The sequence below is a fragment of the Danio rerio genome, chromosome 9, assembly GCF_052040795.2.
Source record: "Danio rerio strain M-AB ecotype USA chromosome 9, GRCz13ab, whole genome shotgun sequence".
Classification (NCBI taxonomy): domain Eukaryota; kingdom Metazoa; phylum Chordata; class Actinopteri; order Cypriniformes; family Danionidae; genus Danio; species Danio rerio.
In genome coordinates this window covers 37,721,956-37,744,218 of record NC_141029.1, presented here as the reverse complement: position 1 = coordinate 37,744,218, position 22,263 = coordinate 37,721,956, and the positions used below count along the sequence as shown (strand labels likewise).

Genomic DNA, 22,263 nt, shown 5'->3' with positions numbered 1-22,263 from the left:
ATGCTGTCTATTGAGGCAGGCAGGCATTCGAGACCCACAGATTCTATTTCAAGGAAAAACGAAAAAAAAAAGAGAGACATCACCTTGAAAAGTCCTCCACTTGCGTCATTATTGCGATATACCAGCATACTGGATGAACGCTGAGTCATCTTTTGAAAATGCCTAAATGCATAAATCTCAAGAGGCATGTAGGCTGTTAGTCAGAAATCTTATAATATAGCAGCGTTAAATATGGTTACTCTTTATAAAAAAAAAAAAAAAAAGACAAGGCACAACTTTGTGAAGAAAAATGAACTTTTTAATGAAGTTATGGCTGTTATTCATGTATGGCAGGTCACACCCAAGCCTCTGCCAAGTCAGTGACATTTTCAAAATCAAGTAAAAAAGAATGCGTATACCATTATATACAGACATATACAGTAAAAGGCATAGGAAACACACTATTGAGCTTAATGTAATAAAATCAATTGGTGCTCATATTGGTAACAGTCCTCCATCAAAACCCAATTACAGTGTTATGGTCCAACAAACAACTCAAGTGCATGAAATCGAGGACCATGCCTTTCAGTTCATTCAAAAAAAATCTTAAAGGACTACTTTGGGTTTGAATGGTGGGCTCTCAGAAAATAATTAAATACATTAGATATCTAAACGAATTAGCTTAAAAAAAGGTCAGGTATATTAGAGCACTTCATTTAGGAACACGCCGAGGCACATGGTGTTTTGAGACTCACAATAAAGCGCAACAGCCGGGTTCCTGAAATAAAAACTCCATTCATTTTCCCCATATGGTCATTTTTGTTTGTTATTTTATTAATATAGCCTGATAAACCTTAAAATCCAGACCATTTCTGAACTCTAAGGTTGTTAATTTAAAGCATTTATTCAAATTAATTTAATTTATTTTTTAATACTACATTTAATAGCTGATTTTGTACAGAAAAAACTACAATACCCATGATGCAGTACAGAAATTCAACCAATCAGAGCTGCAATAAGAAAAGTTTACCAAGAGATCTTTAGCTCCACCCACTCCCACATGAAACAGCTTCAAAATTCAGTTTTGCTAACTCTACCAGTGTATGTAAATGCATTTATTTTACAATTAAGTAGAAATATAACATTTTTTATACAAAAAACAACAACTTTAATTCAATAATGTCATTCAAAATGCTTCATTGGACTTGTGAATCTTTCCTTCATTGAAGCCTTCATGAGTCTTTGTCCTTTTTTTATTTATATGATTACTATAATTCTTTGCTTTAAATCCAAATTTAAGTCACATACTGTATACAAATCTCACTATTAATAAACCATTGATAATAACTTTAGCCCTAAACTTCTAATTTGCTCCTTTTTATTTGTTATGAAGGTAGAAATTAGGTAGGATTAGGGATGTAAAATAAGATTATGTAGAATATGTACTTAAGTACTAAACAACATCAACATAATCTTAATAACAGACACGTTTTTATTGAAATGTTACCAAATATTGTAACTGTAATTGTGATTCACCTCATAGCTGTTTGGTTTGGTTACAAGGCTTATAACATAAAAACCCCTATGGGGAAATATGAACGAGACTTTCAGAACCAGCACTGCTGCAAAAATTGGATCGGGCATCAACGCACTCTATTGCCATATGACTGAAAAAAATAAACCCCACATTACGACAAAAAGTCAGCATTTACCCTAGCTGAAGTTCCACTCTTGCACATCAAGTTATTAGAATAAGAGCCTGAAAATATCAAGCTAACCTAACATAAAAGATAAACTCATATTTTCAACACACCCACTGACTGGGATTCAACATGCTTCCCAAAATTACAAAAACACTACACAATAGGAGACTCTGTGTTCTCCATGGCCACAGTTACCAATGAAAGCACTCTTGAAAACCCCTGGCCTGCTGAAAAATGAGTCGCTCTACCATCAAATGCATGCAAGTGAAGCCTCTCGCCCTGTGAGATGGTGGACATATGCGTGATGTCTCTCTCTCTCCACAGGGCTGAGGTTCTGTCTTAAGGCGTCCTCTAGTGGTCTGAAAAACCAACTGCATGCCACGACAGAAATCCACCCCCCCAGAGGGTCCTTTGACAGTAAAAGCAAAGATTATGGCACAATGACAGTCCCCCTAGGCTCACTGTGTAACTGAGGAAGTGTACTCCGGACGACGAGTCTGAATGATTTTCGGACGTTGACGTACGCCTCCGTCCATATCCTCCTCATTTCCTGAGCTTTCTTGATCATTGTCGCAAACATGAACAACCACACTTGGAGTGGTCGGAGTTCCTGGTTGGAGTTCATATTTTTCACCTGCCATACAGAAATAGTTCAATCTTAGAAGGAGGCCATTTTAAATTAATTAATTACTGACCCATTTAACCTGGGATGCCTAAACTCGGTCCTGGAAGGCCGGTGTACCGCAGAGTTTAGCTCCAATCCCAATTAGTCTTAAAATAGCTTATCAAGCTCTAACTAGCATACTAGAAACTTCCTGGCAGGTGTGTTGAAGCAAGTTGGAGCTAAACTCTGCAGGACACTAGCCCTCCAGGAACAAAATTGGGCACCCCTGCATTTAGCCATAAACCAGTGTAAAAAAACAACAACATTGAATTTAAGGAATAAAAGAATGTGATATGTACCTGGCCCTAGTCTAGCGATGGCACAAAGGAGGTCATAGTTAATGACAGGCGTGGCGTCTTTTGCCTGCTCCCAACCCACAGGAGGTGATGGCGGAGGGGAAAGGAGGAACTGTTTATCTGGTTTAGGAGGTTCCAGGTGTGGACTGCCAATGTGGACAGACTAGAAAAAGGGGGAAAATTGTTTTAAAATGCACATATAAAAACAAATGGGTGAGACAGATGTGATGCAGACAATATAATTAACTAATTTGTATATACAGTTTCTATGTTTTTCCAATAATAATAATAATAATAATAATTATTATTATTAATATTAAACAATATTATTGTTAAAAATTGCAATGATATTTAATAATAAAATAATAATAATTAGTATTGATACTATGTAATAATAACAATAATTATTATTATTAATATTATTAGAACAAAATATAAATTGTAGATTTATAATTTATATTTTGTTCTAATAATAATAAAAATTAAAATAATAATAATTATTATTATCAAATAATAACAACAATAATCATATTTATGAATACATTTATATTATTTTTATTGAATAATAATAAAATAATCCATATAATTATATAGTCAAACATGTTTAATAGTAATAGTAATAATAATAATAATAATAATGTATTTTAAATTATACAATAAAATAAGACAAATAATCATTAAAATATATTTAAAAATATTTACTACAATTTAAATTGTTATTTAGTAGTTGTATTATTTCTCAGACACATACCTGTGCAAAATAGAGTCGTAACTCTCTGCCATTGAAGTCACTTTTGTGGAGTTTTGCTCTTGCCTCTGCAGCGGCCAAAGCATTGGTGAAATTAATCCTCACCCGACGGAAACTCTTGAAGAACTGGAAAGTGACATTTCGGTCAAAGGCACGGAAAAGATCCTCAAATCCTGCCTGTAAATCAGAGGAAACATCTCAGATTAATATACTATGTATATGCTAGTGGAAACAGAAATGAACAAATCAAGGTGACTGAAGATTACACAAACAGCAATCTCCTGTGGAGAAATTCTGAGTTTAAAAATCGTCCCAATTTAGTCTCAAAGTGGCCACCTTTATAGCCAGCATTAAGCTATTAGATAACCTGCCACAATGTGTTGTTTGTAAGACATTACAGCACTGAATCCTTTTAGCTTGTTTTAGGGATGCAGCCAGATTGATATTCAGTAAACGCTTCTATATTAAACCGTAATGACGCACACAGTACTAATCTAATACACATCCTAAAAATGACCAGCGTCTGTCAGAGCTCGCCAAGATATTGGTTTCCAAGGTAACAGAGACTTACTGCACGCTGAACGCACAGACGGAGCTGACAGGGCCAGCCCTGATGGACCACTTCAAGCTGGATCCACAAATCCTGAGTTATTCCCAGTGTGCATAGGTGTGTATGCATGCATGTGTGCGTAAGCGCTTGCGTCAGATTCAAAACCCCCAAACTGTCTAGCCAAACACTCATTAATGTTCCATCAGCGCTTTATTCCGTGATCTAACCACTGCCACCACCACAATCAAACAAGTTCGGACTATTGTGTAAATACATAGTAACGTTGGGTCATTTAGTCTGCTGCAAACTATTTATTTTTTGCACTTGATTATAATGAATGGCCCAAACATCTGCATCCTCGCTAGTTTGTTTCAAATATCCCAGCATTCAAGCTATTTTGATACCTTAAGGCAGCATGCCAATGAAGCCTTACCATCTCTACAGGACTGTTAAACATGTCCGGATCCTCTAAGGAAGCGATAAGGCAGAAAGGGTTGCACTTCATTGTTTTCAGGTGCATGACTGAAGCCCGTTGACGGATCCTCCGGAGGACTTGAGAGGTTAAAGAATGTAAAGGGCAGGAGGGGTTGAGACGTGTCCGTTTTGCCTTCCCCAGCGTGAGGACACAAATGACGCCTGCTTCAGGAAACAAATGCTTCAAAAACACCCTCTTCACTGCTCCTTTTCTTCCTCCTTCTCTCAGACGTTGTCAATCCAGCAGAGAGCCTTCGGGGCTTTCAGAAAGGAAATGGGTCAGGTTGAGTAACGTCCTCGTATTGTGGTCACGTGATGCTGCTTCAGCTGAGGCAGAATCTTCTGGAATGCTCTATTCTCTCCTGCACTGCCGGCTTCGTGGGACTGCAGCTCACTCATCCGGCTTCTTTATATAAAGACTCCTCAGCGGCACAGCAACAGGCTCCGCCCATTACGGGGGGGGCTGACTCTGCTAGCTGACTCCACCCAACTTTCCCATTCTGAACCGAAACGAATGGCTCTGCTGACTAATCACACACACATACACACACACACACACCCTGAGAGTGCAAGTCCTGGAAACTATGTGCCACTGCTTTCCATGCTGCTCAGATCCAGGTCGGCCGGTCTCTGCTCAAATCAGTCATTCCATTTGAGGACATGCAGTGTGGTAAAACAATAATCTGTATCGCTCATCTTGCATCTCTCTTTCATGCTGCCCCTCCCATCTCAATGGAAAATCTAAATCAGCTGAGCTGGGCAGAAGGGCAGCTGTGTTATCAAGCTCTCCCCACAGCATACTTTCCATGGGTGTTAATTCCCCTCATTTTCTCTCTGACTGAATTCAGGGGCCGGTGGATTTGTCCTGTTGTGATTGAAGAGCAGCTTTTCTTTTGCTATCTGTTGTCACATGTCAGGCTTATATTTTAAAGATGGGTGTGCATGACGTTATTCTTTCCGAAGCTTGCAAATATTAGAGACACTATTTAAATTCTCCCTCTCCCTTCTCTCTCTCTTGTACACACAACTATTACCAAATACTGAAAATTGACGGCAGGGCATCTGATACACAGAGATTAACTGTAATCATCTGTGAAGGTAAACATGTCATCTTTGTGGCCTTTTGCCAACAACTGGGGACGTTTATAAGGGCTGATGCAATTATTAAACAGCATTTCTTAACCCCAAAGTATAGATTACAGTGAAATGATTATGATAATGCTAAATGCACAGTCAAAATAAAACTATACGCCACAATGCAAATACTGCAACACTATACAACACTTGAATGTAAATATATTAAAAAATTACTGCTGTATAAAATGTGTAATCAATGATAAAGTTTTTTTCCAAAAGGAAATTAAACCATTCTTGAGTCCCACCTTGTATGAGGTGCCCTTACTATGTACTCACACTGAAATAAATAATTAGTTACAATGTATTAATTGTGTAAGTACATGTTTTGTTTTTTTACATTGTAACTATGTTTAATTAAATACCTGTATCTACAGATTGCATTTGTAATTAATTTCTGTAGTTACATTTGCAACTACACTGTTGACCATCCCTTACACCTTATTATCCATAGTAGGCATGGGGCAGTATAAGATTCTGACAGTATGATAATCTTAAATAAAAAGATCAAGGTATTGTGATTACTGCACTAATATATATTCTTTTTTTTAATGTCTGGGTAAAAAACCAACAACACTTTTTTCACCTTTGAACGCAATATATTTTATTTTGAGAAAAATGTAAAATATTTTGTAACACTAAACATGTCCAGGTAATTCATTCTAATAAATCATAGACTTCTGCTGTTTTCATTAGTTTAAAAAAGCACTGATTTCTTTACAAATTAAAACAACATCTTTGAATATCTTTTCTGCTGGAGTTACTGTTGACCAAAAGAAAACAAAAGTAAATTAAAAATGTTGCATATAGGAGCATTATAGCAGAACATTTTGGCGGTTTTAAAACCTTGATTTTCCAAACCACGGTAAACATTGAAAAAGGTTATCGACCCTTGCCTAATTACATTTTTATTTGCAACTACACTGTTGACCATCCCTTACACCTTAACTCACCTATAAATCTATTCATTCCATTAAACCTGTCCCTAACCCTCCCCGTATCCCACCTCAATAACATTAGAAGTGTTCTGCAAATACATTATGTACACAGTAAGTACATTGTTTTTATTTTTTTGACGCAATTACATATTAGTTAAGACCACATAATATAAAGTGGGACTCATTTATGTTTTATAAAAATACACTGACTTAATAAAGTGAGACAATAAATACATGCCACCTTGGTGAACAGGGGTGCGTTTCCCAAACAACGACCTAACTCACGGTTGAACTATCATAGTAAGATGCATCGTTTGCGAAAAGATTGATGTATTGACGAGTGTTTCGCAAAACCCCTAGTTTCACTGTCGCAGATCCATCATTTGAACCACGTTAGTTATAACGTAAAACGCCCATAATGATGCTCTAAACGGGGTGGAGTAACGTTTTTAGAGAAGAACCCCATAATTTCTTTGTGCGAATTATATATTGTTTTACATGCACATGCATTTAAAATAAAATCCAATATTATTTTTAGTAAAACATGCACTCGCTTTCCAGATTAACTGAAATATATGTAAACAGCACATACAGAGCCTACATTTCCTTAACAAATATTCTTGAGAACATTACATATTCTATTCTAAAACATAAATAATAACTACTTACAAAAGCTACCACATATTCTAATCTCATATATAAATCATGTAAATAAATAAATAATCAGGCTATGTATTAAGAAATTAAACTTAATATTTATTAGTAAATGAAAAAAAATTCTTACTGTAACAATAATAATATTAATAATAATATTGATGGTGATGATTATTATTATTAAGCAGAATACTGTTTGTTTATTTATTTATTTTGTAAAAGTCTACTTTTACCATTTTACAAATGCAAACCACTGTAAAAATGTTCTAACCAATAGGCCCAGTCATATACTGTATGCTACATTTCTTAATAAATAACCTACTATAAAATGAAAGTATTAACGTATGCTGTTTTTTGTTTTCACAAGCTTTGAAGCAATGACTGTAAAAATATATACTAGCTTTGGAGACGTAACATAAATTCTGCTTAACTGTGTTCAGAATGACATAAATGCTTTCAAAGTGCACTGCGAAGGGAGCACAATTGTCAATATCAAGATCACTAAAACTGAACTGTAAAAATACTTTGAAAGCAAATGACACCTAAGAGGGATGACCTTAATTAAAAATTTTAAATTATTATTTTTATTACTTTTTTTAAAAATCATTCCAAGTTTAAATGTTAGAATGTTCTAAATGAAAAGGGCATAGGGGGAATAACTGTGAATACAACACAGCCAGGAACTATGTTTCTAACTACAACTCCAGAGGAGTAGTTGCAAGTGCACAAGTTTGTGACGCAGTTTGCGAATGTTCGTTGGAACGAAAGATTTGGGAAACAGCAAATCAATGAACTATGTTTGTAATGACAGAACTTGAGACCTTAGTTGGCCAACAATGATTTTCAGAAATGTACCTCAGAATAGTTTTCTTTAAAAAATTTTAAATAAATAAAAAACTGACCTCAAACTTTTGACCAGTAGTGTATATCACAATATTAAAACAGTTACTCCACATTAAATTAATGCTTTGTATTATTACTGTTTTAAAGTGTTTTTTTACAGCCTTGGTTGTAAAATATTAAAATGACAGACCTCCAACATATGAAAAGCAATGTAGTTTATTTATAACAGTCATTATTACTCTTATGTTTATTTAATAACTCTTATTACAGAGATGAGGGTTCAGGGATTGTAGAAAAAAATAAAAAGGAAAGAAACTTCCCTGACACTAGCAAATGTCACAAGATTGCTTGTGGCTACAACATCAAATGGATTTTATAATCTAAAACCTTGATCATTTTCCAGAATTGTATTTTCATGCGCACAATCATGTGCTCATTTCTTGTATCTCCAGTAACATTCAAATGAAACCACAAATCAATTAAAAAGATTGAAGAGAACATTCTTCCCATACCTTTCTCTCAAACTTTCCACGTCTCTATCTGGTTAAAGCTTTCCTGTTTAAGATAAGCTCAGAGAGCCATAAGCCTCATGTCACTCCTGACTGCAGATGTTTCAGACCAAAACTGGGAATCCAGTTCCAGTGGAATAAGGCCTCTCATTAGGCAATGGAAAAGTCAGAGGGGAACATGAAACTAAATTATATCAAAGAGAAAATGCAAATAGTCCAGCACTATGCAGGCTTGCTAAATTGTATGCAGGTATTATTGTGCATACAAAAACATTCTGTTTAGTGCTTTACAACAAAAACAGTAAGGGCAGGTCAATTCATTATCTTTAAATACTACTGTCAAAACAATGACAATGTTATTATCTGCTGTCACTGTAATGACTAATGTAGGTTCTTATTTACAGTGCACATAGAAATATTAAAGGGATAACAAAAATAAAAATTACAGCACAAATATACTTGTTTATGTGCGTGTGTAGGGCAATTGAAAAAACCTTACATGACTTAAAATAGTTCAATTTGGATATAATTCATATTTTTTATATTCTTCAGGATGAATTTGTACAGTGCATTTGTAGAAAAAAATGGGTCCCACTTTATATTAAATGTCCTTAACTACTATGTACTTGCATCAAAAAATAAATACAATGTATTTACTGTGTTTATAATGTATTTGAGAACACTTGTGGCGCTCTTGAGTTGGGATAGGGGGTTGGGTTATGAACAGGTTTGGTGGTATGGATAGGTTTAAGGGTAGGTGTAGGGCACAGGTGTCAAACTCAGTTCCAAAAGGGCCGAAGCTCTGCAGTTTAGTTCCAACCCTAATTAAACACACCTGATCAAACTAATTGAGTCCTTCAGGCTTGTTTGAAAGCTACAGGTAAGTGTGTTGGAGCAGGGTTGGAACTAAACTGTGTAGGGCTTCGGCCCTCCAGGAATTGAGTTTGACACCCCTGGTGTAGGGAATGGTCAGCAGTGTATTTACAAATGTAATTACAGAAGTTAATTACAGATGTAATTACAAACAGGTATTTAATCAAGCATAAGTACACAATAAATACATGTATTTACACAATAAGTACATTGTAACAAACTATTAATTTATGTGTAAGTACATATTAGTTAAGGCCACAATATAAAGTGGGACCAAAAAATTTAATTAACGTATTTCCAGCATAGATAAAGTAGAGCAATGACAGGAATAAAAACTATTCAGGTACAGAAATAAAATAATGTGCAATAAATGTGTATAGTCTTTATTGTATAAATAATTAAATATACGTATATATATTTTTGTTGGAGCTACACTGAAAAAAAAGATTAACTGGATTTACAAAAAAAAAGTAAGGTTAGTGGTTACAAACAATCTATATGCACTTAATTTTAACAAACAAATTAAGTTGAACATTACTAAATTTAATTTGTGTAAATCCAGCTAATATACATTATTTGCAACCATTTTTTTCAGTAAATGTAATAATTCCTTGAGCTTAAATGCTTTATACCCACTTAAAATGGTTACTGATAACACGCAACTGATAAAGTTTTAATTGATTATGGTTAAACTGAAACGAATACACAATTTTTCTGGGTGTTTACGATTTGACTACACATAATATTGGCACACAAAATATCAATGCAATATCAATGCTAAGAGGATGCATTGTGCACCCCTAGCATGTGCTATAACGATATATATATATATATATATATATATATATATATATATATATATATATATATATATATATATATTGGGTAAGAGATAAATATGTTGAAGCATCAAGACAAAAATTATATTATGTAGAAATACAGTGAGGGGAAATGGGTGTTCAACAAGTCATGTTTTTTTTCCAGGGAAAGATATTTCCAAGGGAGCTGTTGACATGGAACTGAAACAGATTTTGATAAAAAACCAAACAATACAAACGTAAAAATAAACTGAAACAAAAATCTGAAAGTTTTGAAAAATTGCTGAAATGTCCACCCTGGTTTCATATTCATAATCCTGGTAATGTAGATGTTGGACTACAGCAGATTGATATTAATTTAAAACTTCAAAGGGCAAAGTGTTGCTGAATAACTACTGAGTGATTTCGCTGCAGTCTTGGCTTTCACTGACTTTCTACACCTCCCTTTCCTCATGTGTTCAATACTTTTTCGCTGAGTCATTTCATTTTATTACACATAACTAAACTTCTTAACGAATTAGTTTTGTTTTCTTTGTATTTATAGGATTTCAATTTTAGTTGTTACCGATATTCGGGGACAATTTCAAGTCAACAGTACCTTTAGAAATATGTTTTCTGAAAAAATGGTTATGTGTTTAATATTTATTCCCCCACAGTGTATTTAATTCAATAAATCTTTATTATTAAATCGCTTTTTACCACACACACACACACACACACACACACACACACACACACACACACACACACACACACACACACACACACACACACACACACACACACACACACACACACACACACACACACACACACACACACACACGTGTAATGGAAAAATTAATTACCTGTTGACAATGTTTTAGGACTAATGAAGTCATCATCTGGAAATATTTATAAAGGTGGAAAGTGGGCCGTTGCACAAAGTATAGTGAGCAAGTGTACATATACATATAATTAGCCTTCGTGATAATAATATCCAAAACTAGCCTGGCGTTAAGCTCAGGCCTTAATTACATATCAAGCCTTCAGTACAAGTGTGACTTTTTAGGCTGCATATCGCTCACTTATCCACTTAAATGACACATTTCATGCTTTAAAGCAGCAAGCCAAGAAATGAATGACAAGAAACGTTCTAATGAAGAATTCGTCAGTGTGTTTTTGTTTATAAGACCCTGGCTGTGGTTATGATATCAGAACGGATTTGCTCAGTAAATATGAATTCATCTGACACTTTAAAAGAGTACAGATTAAATTTTCCACTGACTCGACACCCAGCAGAGTTCATGATAGCTCGAGGGCCCATGTCGCACAGAGCAAGTGTCAAAACTCCTTTCAGACTTTCCACAGAAAGCCGCAACCATAGTGGATTCTTTCATCATGAGACAATCAGCTGACTGTGAATAACCCATCAACAAAAATAAAAAATGAACAACAACACATTCTGACACATTTTAATGCCATCACAACAGTAAGACAATGTGGAACATTGAAATTAACATTATATTAAAGTACTAATGCTTGAATTTATAAAGTTGTATATAATTCATATTTGAAGTAGTTCAGTTTTATGTTACACAATGTTTTCACTTAGCACATTTCACAACAAACAAGAATGTCTTCATTGTATAGCAGAGACCTATATGGAAAATAGGTATGGGACCATAACCGGTTTCAAAGTTTACTGCTGTTTGGAAAAGTCAAGGTTTTAAAACCCCTAACATTTTCTATAATGCCATTTCTACAGTAAATGTACATTTTGTTTTGTGTTTTTTTGTGACTCTTTTATTTAGTTTCTTATGGCAACAGTATCTCTCTTCAACAAAATCTAGTGGTAAGTCTGCGAATCAGGAAACATCTTAAGAAAAAAAAATACAAAAAAATAAACATGATAGATCTGAACAGTTCTGTGGATTACTTTATAATAATATACTTAATACAAAGATGCCTTTTAAAGTTGCAAAGAAATTGGTGTTTTTAAAATAATGACGATTGCAGAAGTCAATGATTTATCTTTACTGCTGAAAATGTTTAAATTGTATTTAAATATATTTTGAAAAATATATATTTTAGAGCAGTAATCACAATACCGTGAAACCATGTTCTTTTTATTTAAGATTATCATACTGTTAGAATCTTATACTGGCCCATGCCTAATGGAAAACTATGTCAGAATCCAGTCATAAAAACAAAACGTCACGGAATTTATCAAATTCTAAATAAATAAATAAATCTGTAGTAGTGCTGGACTCCTAATAAAATTGTGATGTGGCTAGTGTATTAATATTAAACGGTAAAACATCTTTAAAATATATTACATTTAAATGTGTATTTCAGTAAATAAATGGTTTAGTTTCATGTGCTACACTCTTATAAACACTATATGTGATGCTTGTCTGTCTACTAGTCCCACTATAGTACTATAAAAACCTCTGAGAAAATAACAACAGTAACAACTATACATGGTAGAAAATGCTGGGTTCCACATAATCAATTTGTGTTGGGACAACATAAAATAAGTAGGTTTGAACACAATAAAGAGGTTTGAACACAAAACAATTAAGTTGTGCCCCTAAACAACTTAAGAATTGTGTTGTATCAGCTCAATTTAAATAAGCAGTTTGAACAAATGACAAATGCAATTTTTTTCCTAAGTGTTCACATTCAGCTGATAATCAATAAAGCATATTTGGCATGCTGTCCTGGGAGAGAGTCCTGAGCTTGTAATATCCTCGAGCCTGGAGCTCCCTCCCGTTAGATGGGCAAGAGGGGAGTTCGAGCTCAGGTAGGTCTCAAGAACTCCCCTGCTTGTCGCCGTGAGAAGTGCAAAATAAGGTTGTATTGGTTGATAATTTGGTTTAGTCAATTGGCTAAGGTTTATTTTTTTGGACGATGAGAGGAAACCGGGGAACCCAGGGGAAACCTACGCGAACATGGGGAGAACATGTAAACTCCGCACAGAAACACCATCTGGCGTGATAAGTTGGATCAGCGGTGTTCTTGCTGTGAGGCAACAGTGCTAGCCACTGGGCCACCGTGTCGCCCTATCAGAAAGGTGGAGGAAGTAAGTGTGGAAAAGGGAGGAGCTTCAAGACTAAGATAACTGGAGTGAAAAACTCTGGTTATTTATAATGCTTCCATAATCATCTAATAGGGCATATTACGAAGCTAATAAGGAGCCAGTCGTGTTGATCATAAGCACGTGATCCTATCATAATTAGTTTAAGAATAAACCACACTAAGTACATTTTATAAGCAATAATTATACAATAGTTTGTCCAAGATTTCATTTTAAAATGTACTGAATGCATTTCAATGGGTGCCAAAATTAGATTTTACTTGATTGATTTTAAATTCAAAACTTTTTTTTGAAACAATTTCAATTAACCGAACTTGTTTTTGAATACTAAGATTTATTTGAGTATTTTTAGTAATTTTTTTTGTAGTATTTTATAATATGAAATTAAAATGGAGAATAACGGTGAACATTTTTTTGACAGATATGACTTCATAGAGCCCTATAACAATAATAGCCTTACAGCAGGAATATGAAAACACATTTTAATTAATTGGCCTATGTACCATGCCAAATTGAAAATGAACAGAAGGAAAGCTAAATGAAAATGAAAGCTTGAGCAAAATTTGCATATTAAGGAAACAGTGAATGTGGCAGGAGAGAAATGTATGCATGAGCATGTGGCTTTAAAACTTACGACCTCACACTTGGCATTAACTTGAGTTGAAAACAACCTAAATGAAGGAAAAGCAGCATGCTTCAGATAAATCACAAAACTGCATGTACTGCACTAGTTTGTTTATGGCTGTGCCACTGTAAATAGGCCAGTTCAAAGAACTGTGGGTGGAAAATGACACCACAATGATAGTTCCTAAATTAGGATTGTTTGCTGGGGCAGAGATGAGGAACATCTACATTATGGAGGTTAAGAAAACAGCCACGTCAAAATCTGCTGAAGATAAAAAAAGAAAATGTGTATTCCAGTGGAACGTGTGTATACAAACATGCACAGCATTGGGGCGGCTTATCACAGTTAAAAGGACAGTTCATACAAAACCTGAACATTCATTAGCTAAACACAAAAATAAATGTTGAAGAATGCCTGGAATTGAAGTTTTCATTCAGTCACTTGTACAATTTAGGTAACAGCATACTATTCAAGCTATTGCTGAACAATATATCATTTGAACATCAATATTTCAATGTGTGTATCTGCAAAAGTCACATCGCAGGATTAGAATTTTTTATTAACGATTAAAATAAAGATATAATTGAGTACTATTATTTTTAAAGGATTTATACAATGATGAACATGTTATTTTACATTTGAATGTTCAGTTTTTGTATTTGAATACTGTTAGACTCACCAGAAAACCAGAAAGCAGAGCTTATTTAACTTTTATTTTGCTCTGTCAAATTTATATATTTATATATAAATTTATATATTTTTATATATATTTATATATATATTTATATTTTAAATGTATATATAAATTTGCTTGTAGTTTATTATGTTTTATGCTGATGCACTGCATAGAAAAAGATTTTATAATCTCACTAAATTTAAATGATTAAAATCTTTCCAAAAAGAGATATTCAGATCATAGTCTTATTATATTAAAAACACTATATATTTCGCAGCAAAACAAATTAGTGCAATGTTAGATCTTCCAATATCAGCCCTAGTTCAGTCATTGTATTGTATTTTCAGTTAATAAATAAAAAAGCCATGGTACACGCTTCGCTAAGGCAGCACAGATTCAAACACTACCCATTTGTACCTAATAGGTTTATTCTGATACAATAATAATACAAAAAAAGTAACTTTTAAAATTTGTTAGGGCTAATATGTCTCTAAAGTATCAGTATGTCCCCTTAAGAAACAAATGTGTAATCTGAATCAGTGTTGCAGTAACAGCTCATTTATCTTTTATTTCTAAGAGTGTAGTGTAATTATTGGTTGAAGTAAATGTGTAACAAAAATCATTCCAAAAATGGGATTTCCAGCTGAACTGGACTGAAAAATATTAATTTAAACATGTCAGTTTAATCTGAATGACATTCTGATCAGATTGTTTAATCTTATAAACCGTTGATAGGATTTAAAGCCTGAAACTGGAAAGTACTGAACATGTGCATTGGTGTAATGGTGCAATGACGTTTGTCTGGTTGACTGAGCTGTTCTTATTTTAAAATGGAGTGTCAAAAATGACTTATCTTAAATTCTTCCACTCTATGAAGCAGAACACTCACCACAGACAGCTTGTTTTGGCCACGGGAATGAGCAATTTTCTTCTTAATAATTATAAGCAGCACGGGTCAAAGCTTCATGTGCTCATCATCTCCCAATTAGAGCTCAAAATAGATATTAAGTCTGCTCTTTTAAAATGAAGAAAGTAAGTGATGGTAGGAAAGTAGTATGAGCAAATGGAGTTAAATCCCACTAAACATTACAAATCTGACGGACATGCATATCATGTCAATATTTGCATCTCATAGTGTAATGGATGTTGTTTTGTGTCTTGTGGGAGGCAGTGTGCACATCTCAAAACATCAAATCCGATATTGTAGCTCATGACATCTAAATGTCAGATAAACCTGATAGCTTTATTTAGCCTTCATGTTAAAAATATGCTTCACTCTGATTGAAACAAAAGTTGTAAATGTAGCCACTGTTTCTAGATCTTTTCACATACAGTACATCTATGTCGTACATCACAAATAAAATGGCCAAGAGTTTACTGCAGAAATTTGTATAGTCGTGCTGCACTGAATCCAGGCTAAGTCTCTGATTGAAATGATTTTCCATGTCCTCAGGTGCAAACTTAACAGTATTAAACCTTATTCCATGGTCTGTTGAAATTGTTCATTCTGATTGGCTGGAAGGTTTGCATTATTTTTCTTGAAAGGCACAGGTAGTTCCAGTCAGTTTTGATCACAGCTCGAAATAAATGCTCTTCTCTCAAGAATTACCATAAATCACGTGTGTTGCACAATAAAGTGCGGCGGCGCAGTGGCGCAGTAGGTAGTGCTGTCACCTTACAGCAAGAATGCTGCTGGTTTGAGCCTCAGCTGGGTCAGTTGCCATTTCTGTGTGGAGTTTGCATGTTCTCCCTACATTCGTGTGGGTTTCCTCCAGGTGCTCCGGTCTTCCCCACAGTCCACAGACATGTGGTACAGGTGCATTGAGTAGGCTAAATTGTCCGTAGTGTATGAGTGTGTATGGATGTTTCCCAGAGATGGGTTGCAGCTAGAAGGGCATCCGCTGCGTAAAAACATATGCTGGATAAGTTGGTGGTTCATTCCACTGTGGTGACCCCAGATTAATAAATGGAGTAAGCCGAAAAAGAAAATGAATGAATGAATGCACTGGAAAGTGATAAGGATGTTTAATGACAGATGGAAAATTAGAATAATCCTCTTTTATTATGCCACAAAATCTATTTTTAAGATTTTTTCCAAGCATGTTTAGTAATTTTAATGTCAAATCGCCAGTTTATGTATAAGGATAGTGAGTCTTTAAAAATTTCGTACTCTGAGCTCCAGGCAGTCGGATAAGTTACGGCTTTGTGAATGTTTTATTCACCTTATTCTCTGTGTAGGAGCAGGCGCAGCCATTTGAATCTTTTTGGCTCGAGACTTCCGGTCTCATTGACTTCCACTCATTTTTAGGCATTAACAGCTAGTTTTGCTGCTTGATGTTGCAAACTGATATTTTCTTATTATATTATTCTATTTTGTCTGTATAGTCATGGACACACTTGTTTGTAGAGCAAGTAGTTTGACTGTTTTCTGCTGTTTATTATTCCTAGTCATTTCTGCCATAGGGAGCTAAATCGGAAGTTCAAAAACAATCTCAAAATGAGCGCACTTCCGCATTAAAGAAAAAGGTCAATAGACTTTAATGTGTTTTTAATAAAAATAAATTTATTCTACTCAATTTAACAATCAAAGTCTTTTAAATAGATTAATTCCATGAGTTAGCCTAGTAATTTTACCCTAAAGAAGCAAATTTACATGATTTAATTAGATGCTCAAAAATATTTGCTAAAAGGATTTTATAAAAACAGCATGTTAAAACGAAACAACGTGTGTAAAGGCTTAAAGTTGATGAGAAATAAAACAAATTATATTAATTTCATTAGTCAATGAATAATGTAACATATTCCTAAAGCGTATTTATTTAATATGGTACTTTCAATACAACTTGTATGTTTATTATGAAATGTATATCAAGGGAATTCTTCTATAACGTTAGGTTAGCCCAGCTTTCCCAGTATTGAAGGTAATATTACTGTCGCACGGCAAGCTGTTGTTTATATTGTTTCTCAGTTTTATTTCATGCTTTTAACTTGCATATTTTTAGATTACATATAAGACATAAAATATGGAGAGAAATACATCCTTAAAATAAGTGATACAGTACTTGCTATCATAGCTTTCTACCATAATTTGCATGACCAACCTACTAAAACAACAAAAAAATTAACTTTGTTAAACTTTCCAACAACAAAAGATGTAAAAGCAGAGATCAAAGTCCAACGATGCAATTTGAGGGCCTAGACAAACAAAAAATAAACAAACCAAAAAATAATACCCAGGAATCAAAGGCCTACAGCAAAACGGCTATCATCATTTATTTTAATATGCAAAACCATTGCATAACCACTTAGGATTTGCTTAAAAGACTTGAGGCAAGTCTATCAGAAAAAGTTTCAAAAAGAGGGTCAAACTCAAAACAATAGCTTACTATTATGTCTGAATTATTATTATTATTATTATTAATGGACTTTTTTGATAAGAAGCTCTTGCTAACATTACAATAGGACAATATAAATAAAATGCAGTGCATGATGCCTTTTAGAAAATGCCATAAAAATACTACTACCACTACTACTACTACTACTACTACTACTACTACTACTACTACTACTAATAATAATAATAATAATAAAAATAAGTTATTTTGACTGAACACCAACTGTTTAGCCCACATATTTCAGAACCGTATCCACATTGTGTTTCGTGTCCTAGAGCTTCCTGTTTCCACATTGCAAAACAATGGAACAGATTTTCCATTTTCTCCATTCTCAACAGCAGACTATTTTCCTATCTCTATTATCCTTCATCCCATTTCCATTTAACTCAAGGTTTCCGCCCTTTTTGGAAAACTGCACACAGCAGAAACCAGTTCCCTGAGCTCAAGATTAACCCACTTGTGTTGTGCTATAGACAACTACTATTCTTTATATTTCAACGCTTGCTTTTATCATGCATCACGTCACTAAAATCTTATTACCAAATGCTCATTTATCAACAGTTACAAGATAAACTGACAAAACCTGTTATTTTTGTGAATCGCAAGTGTATAAAAAAAGGTTAGCTGAAACAGGTCATTTCTCTACTGTATAATAACAGTGTCTACAACCCGACTTAAGGCTGTCTGATAGCAAGAATTTGTGTAACAGCTCAACAAAAGTGACGTCAAGTGGAAAATTTCTTCAGCCATGACAAACACACCTAATCACCACTCCAATGTCATAATCATCTTCTGTGGAAAATGGCAAACAAATGAGCGTAATGTGCTTTGTTATGTATTGCTTTGTTTTCTTTTTCTGGTAAAGCTCTCTAATATTTCAAACAGAAAATCAAGGAGTCAGCAGGCAAATAATAAGTCTCAATTTCCCGAAAGCTCCAGCTCCTTCAATACATTACTAAATAAATCATTATGAAGTAAAGCTACACTTTGAGAATTTAAGCTGTTGACATAAAAGTAAAAAAGAGAAGTACTGTAAACATTTTGATAGGCCATTTGGAGGGAAAAAAAGGTTATTAAAGGGCACCTATGAAGAAAATCCTCTTTTGAAGCTGTTAGGACAGGACTGTGTGTAGGTATAGTTTTTCCACAGTCATATTGGAATAATATAAACACAATAAGTCTCTTTTTAAAAAAAAAATTATGACAATAAAATAGGATCCAAATCCCTCCCATTTTGAGGCCCACAGCAATGTGACTTAGGAGTGTGGTTTTCCTGCCCACTGAAGTAATTAGCAGTCAGATATTGACATGTCTACGTAGTAACGCGTGTAATCATATCAATAAGACAGGACGTTCTAAAAATTAGTTTCAAGCTTAACCCTTCTCTTTTTAGAAAGAAATAACCTCTATTCTTCATGTCATATGCAGGAATCATTTATTTCAAGATATTCCTTGGAAGATTGTGTGGTCTTTACCCAACAAATTTTTAATCACAAATAAGGTTAAAGAGGTTTCCTTTAAATTGCTACATCGAGTTTATCAGGTGAATGTTTATATGCAAAAAAAAAAAAAAAAAAAAAAAAGATTCCTGAGAAAGATCCCCTTTGTTTTTTGTGGAATAATAGATGAATCTGTCGATCATCTTTTTTTGGGAATGCGCCCATGTTTAGATTATTTTTGGAAAGAATTCAGTTCATTCATAAGTGCCTCTCTTTTAGATAGTCTTTCTGTGTTATACAAGGATGTTTCAATTGGTTTTTATCATGTTGATAAAGTAAATGATAAATCATTTCTAATAATTCTATTTATTTTACTAGCAAAACTTTTTATTCACAAATGCAAACTTCTGTCTATAAAGCCTGTTATTTTTTTCTTTTTTTATAAAGATTTGAAACATTATTTGAATACAATGTCTTCCTCCAGCAATGTTAAAGGTTTAAAATTAATAACACTGTGAATCTTACTGTATCTTTTCTATAATACCCAGCTGATTGTATACTACAGTATGTGACCTTTTATACATCACTGTGACCTTGCTTTAAGACAGGTTTAAAGTGATATGTTGTAATTTATATTACCACTGGCATCATTTTTTGTTTCTCTTTTTGTTTTGTTCTGTTGGCTAGTTTTGTGTTGGTATATATGATTTATACTTTTCTGTATATTTTTGTACTTTTGTTGAACATTCCAATAAAAAAAGACGTGACACGCTTTGTGTGTGCGTGCGTGAACTGTAGTGTTTCTCACAAACTTTATGTGAGCTCTGCTTCCTCATGTCTGTCACTGTGCTGTTTATCGGACGCAGCCGAGATGGAAATTGAGGCACACTGACAGGCACGTGGGAACAGTGGGTGGAGAGAACTAGTATTAAAGGCACAGGCAACAAAAACAGCTACAAGCTGTTCAGAGTAGAAAATTCCAATATTCTGAAAGCTATAATAAATAATCTGATGGGGTTTTGAGCTGAATCTTTACAGACACATTCTGGAGACACAAAAGACTTATCTTAAATCTTGAAAAAGGGATTAATTGGGGCCCTTTAAATGATGCTATTTCCCCTATTAAGTTCCTATTTTACTTTTTTTTTCCACAAAAAAAGGTGTTAATGACAGGTCAATTCCTTCCACTTAGGTTAAAATCTCCAAAAGCTTCCAAAAAACTAAATTATCTAAAATAGTGCAACACTTTCTACAAACAAAAATCCAGTCTCAAGTTAAAGTCCATTGACACCATTTCTCAAATGCTTAATCATCTGATTTCATGCTTGCATCATATCATTAGGTGTAAGATTATATCTGATTATGGCTCATTAAATGAGATTAATGTTAAGATTACGGAGTATAAAGTCCCATGTCACAAAGCACGTTATCGCAGTTTCCATGAGTTCACAATGACCACATTTCAATCCAACAGAGCATCTTTTTGGCCAGAGTGGAACTGTGCATTCACAGCATGAATAAGCAGACAACAAATCTAGGTTACAACAAATAATATGATGTTACCATGTCAACATTATTATAATAATCAAACAAACAACCTGAAATTTTCTGTATTGTATTGAATTAAATGACTTATCTGCTGTAGTTGACAGTCAAAACTGTTTTTTTAAATAATATAAAATATATCATAAATGTTTTGTAAGAATAAAACTGTTTTAGTGTCATCTTTCTTTAAAAAAAAATTAATTTGGTTTAATATTTGTCAAACAGTGGGCCTTTTACATACATGCCAGGCTAGAATAATGAGAGAGGAAAATAGAAGTATGACTGTTACTCACTCTTAAGTGGCTTTCAATGTCAAAAACATCCACAGGAACTTTCCAGGCCACAAGTGAATCAGTCAGGTCTGTAAAATGCACGTCCACGGTGGCCTCACTTTCCTCATTATAAGACTGCTGCATAATGTAAATATGACAATACTGGATGGGTCGTCAAATTAATTCGGTTCTACTGGACTGATGTGAATCATATGGTGTGACAAGCTAAGCTACTTTATCTGTCTATACAATAGAAAGATGACATCATTAAACGACTCGCGCACACTGTAAGTTTATGTATCGGCATTGACGACAGGTAAGTTGTTATTTTAACTGTAAACTAAGTGTTTGTCTGTTTAGTTGGGTGTTTAATGAATAAATAGCTTCGCTTCAGTCCTTCATTTGCGGAAAACAGTGAGCTTCATGCAAGTACTTGACAACTTCCCGTTTCCTTTTTAGACATATTCAATGCATCCTGCAGGTGGCAGTAATACACATCCACAAAAATAAAAAAGAAACTGTTGCATCAAATTTGTATTTTTTAAGAGCTAGAAATGTTACTAATTGTCTCTTCGTCAAAGCTAACGTTATATGTGCTGCTTTCATATGAATGAATGTTAGCTAACGTTCTTAGCTAGTTTGTTATTCTAATCTATATGGCAAAAAAATACTTTGAGGCATCTCAAGATGTTTTAGTTTTATTAAAGACATAATTTTATTACACTAAAATATGTTGTAAAGGTATATCATTTATGGATAAGTAATGGCATGGACGAACATGCTAACATATGTGCTAGCAATAGAGGCAGAAGTCAGGTCACTCAAACAGATATAGATATATATTTGATACAAGTACAATTATTTAACATAATATTGAGGTGTTTTATCTGAAATAGTTCCTGATATGCATGTATTGATATATATTTTTGTTATAACCTTACTTTATTCTGTATGTTAATTGAAATCATACAATGGCCTAAATATAATTTATCAGACATGAAACAAGAAAAAAAAATTATCAAAACTTGACTAGCTAACATTTGTATTAA

General features: G+C 34.0%; 1 protein-coding gene across 2 annotated transcripts; it reads right to left on the bottom strand.

Annotated features, from left to right (window-relative positions):
- Positions 1 to 276: 276 nt before the first annotated feature.
- Positions 277 to 21,627, bottom strand: rcan1a (regulator of calcineurin 1a). Of its 2 annotated transcripts, none has more exons than XM_087266320.1 (4): positions 4,374 to 4,800; positions 3,394 to 3,567; positions 2,646 to 2,805; positions 277 to 2,316 (listed from the first exon to the last, which is right to left on the bottom strand). In XM_087266320.1, exons 1-4 carry the CDS (start codon positions 4,458 to 4,460, stop codon positions 2,141 to 2,143), a joined length of 597 nt encoding a protein of 198 aa, XP_087122446.1. In that variant the 5' UTR covers positions 4,461 to 4,800; the 3' UTR covers positions 277 to 2,140.
- Between the last annotated feature and the right edge of the window lie 636 nt (positions 21,628 to 22,263).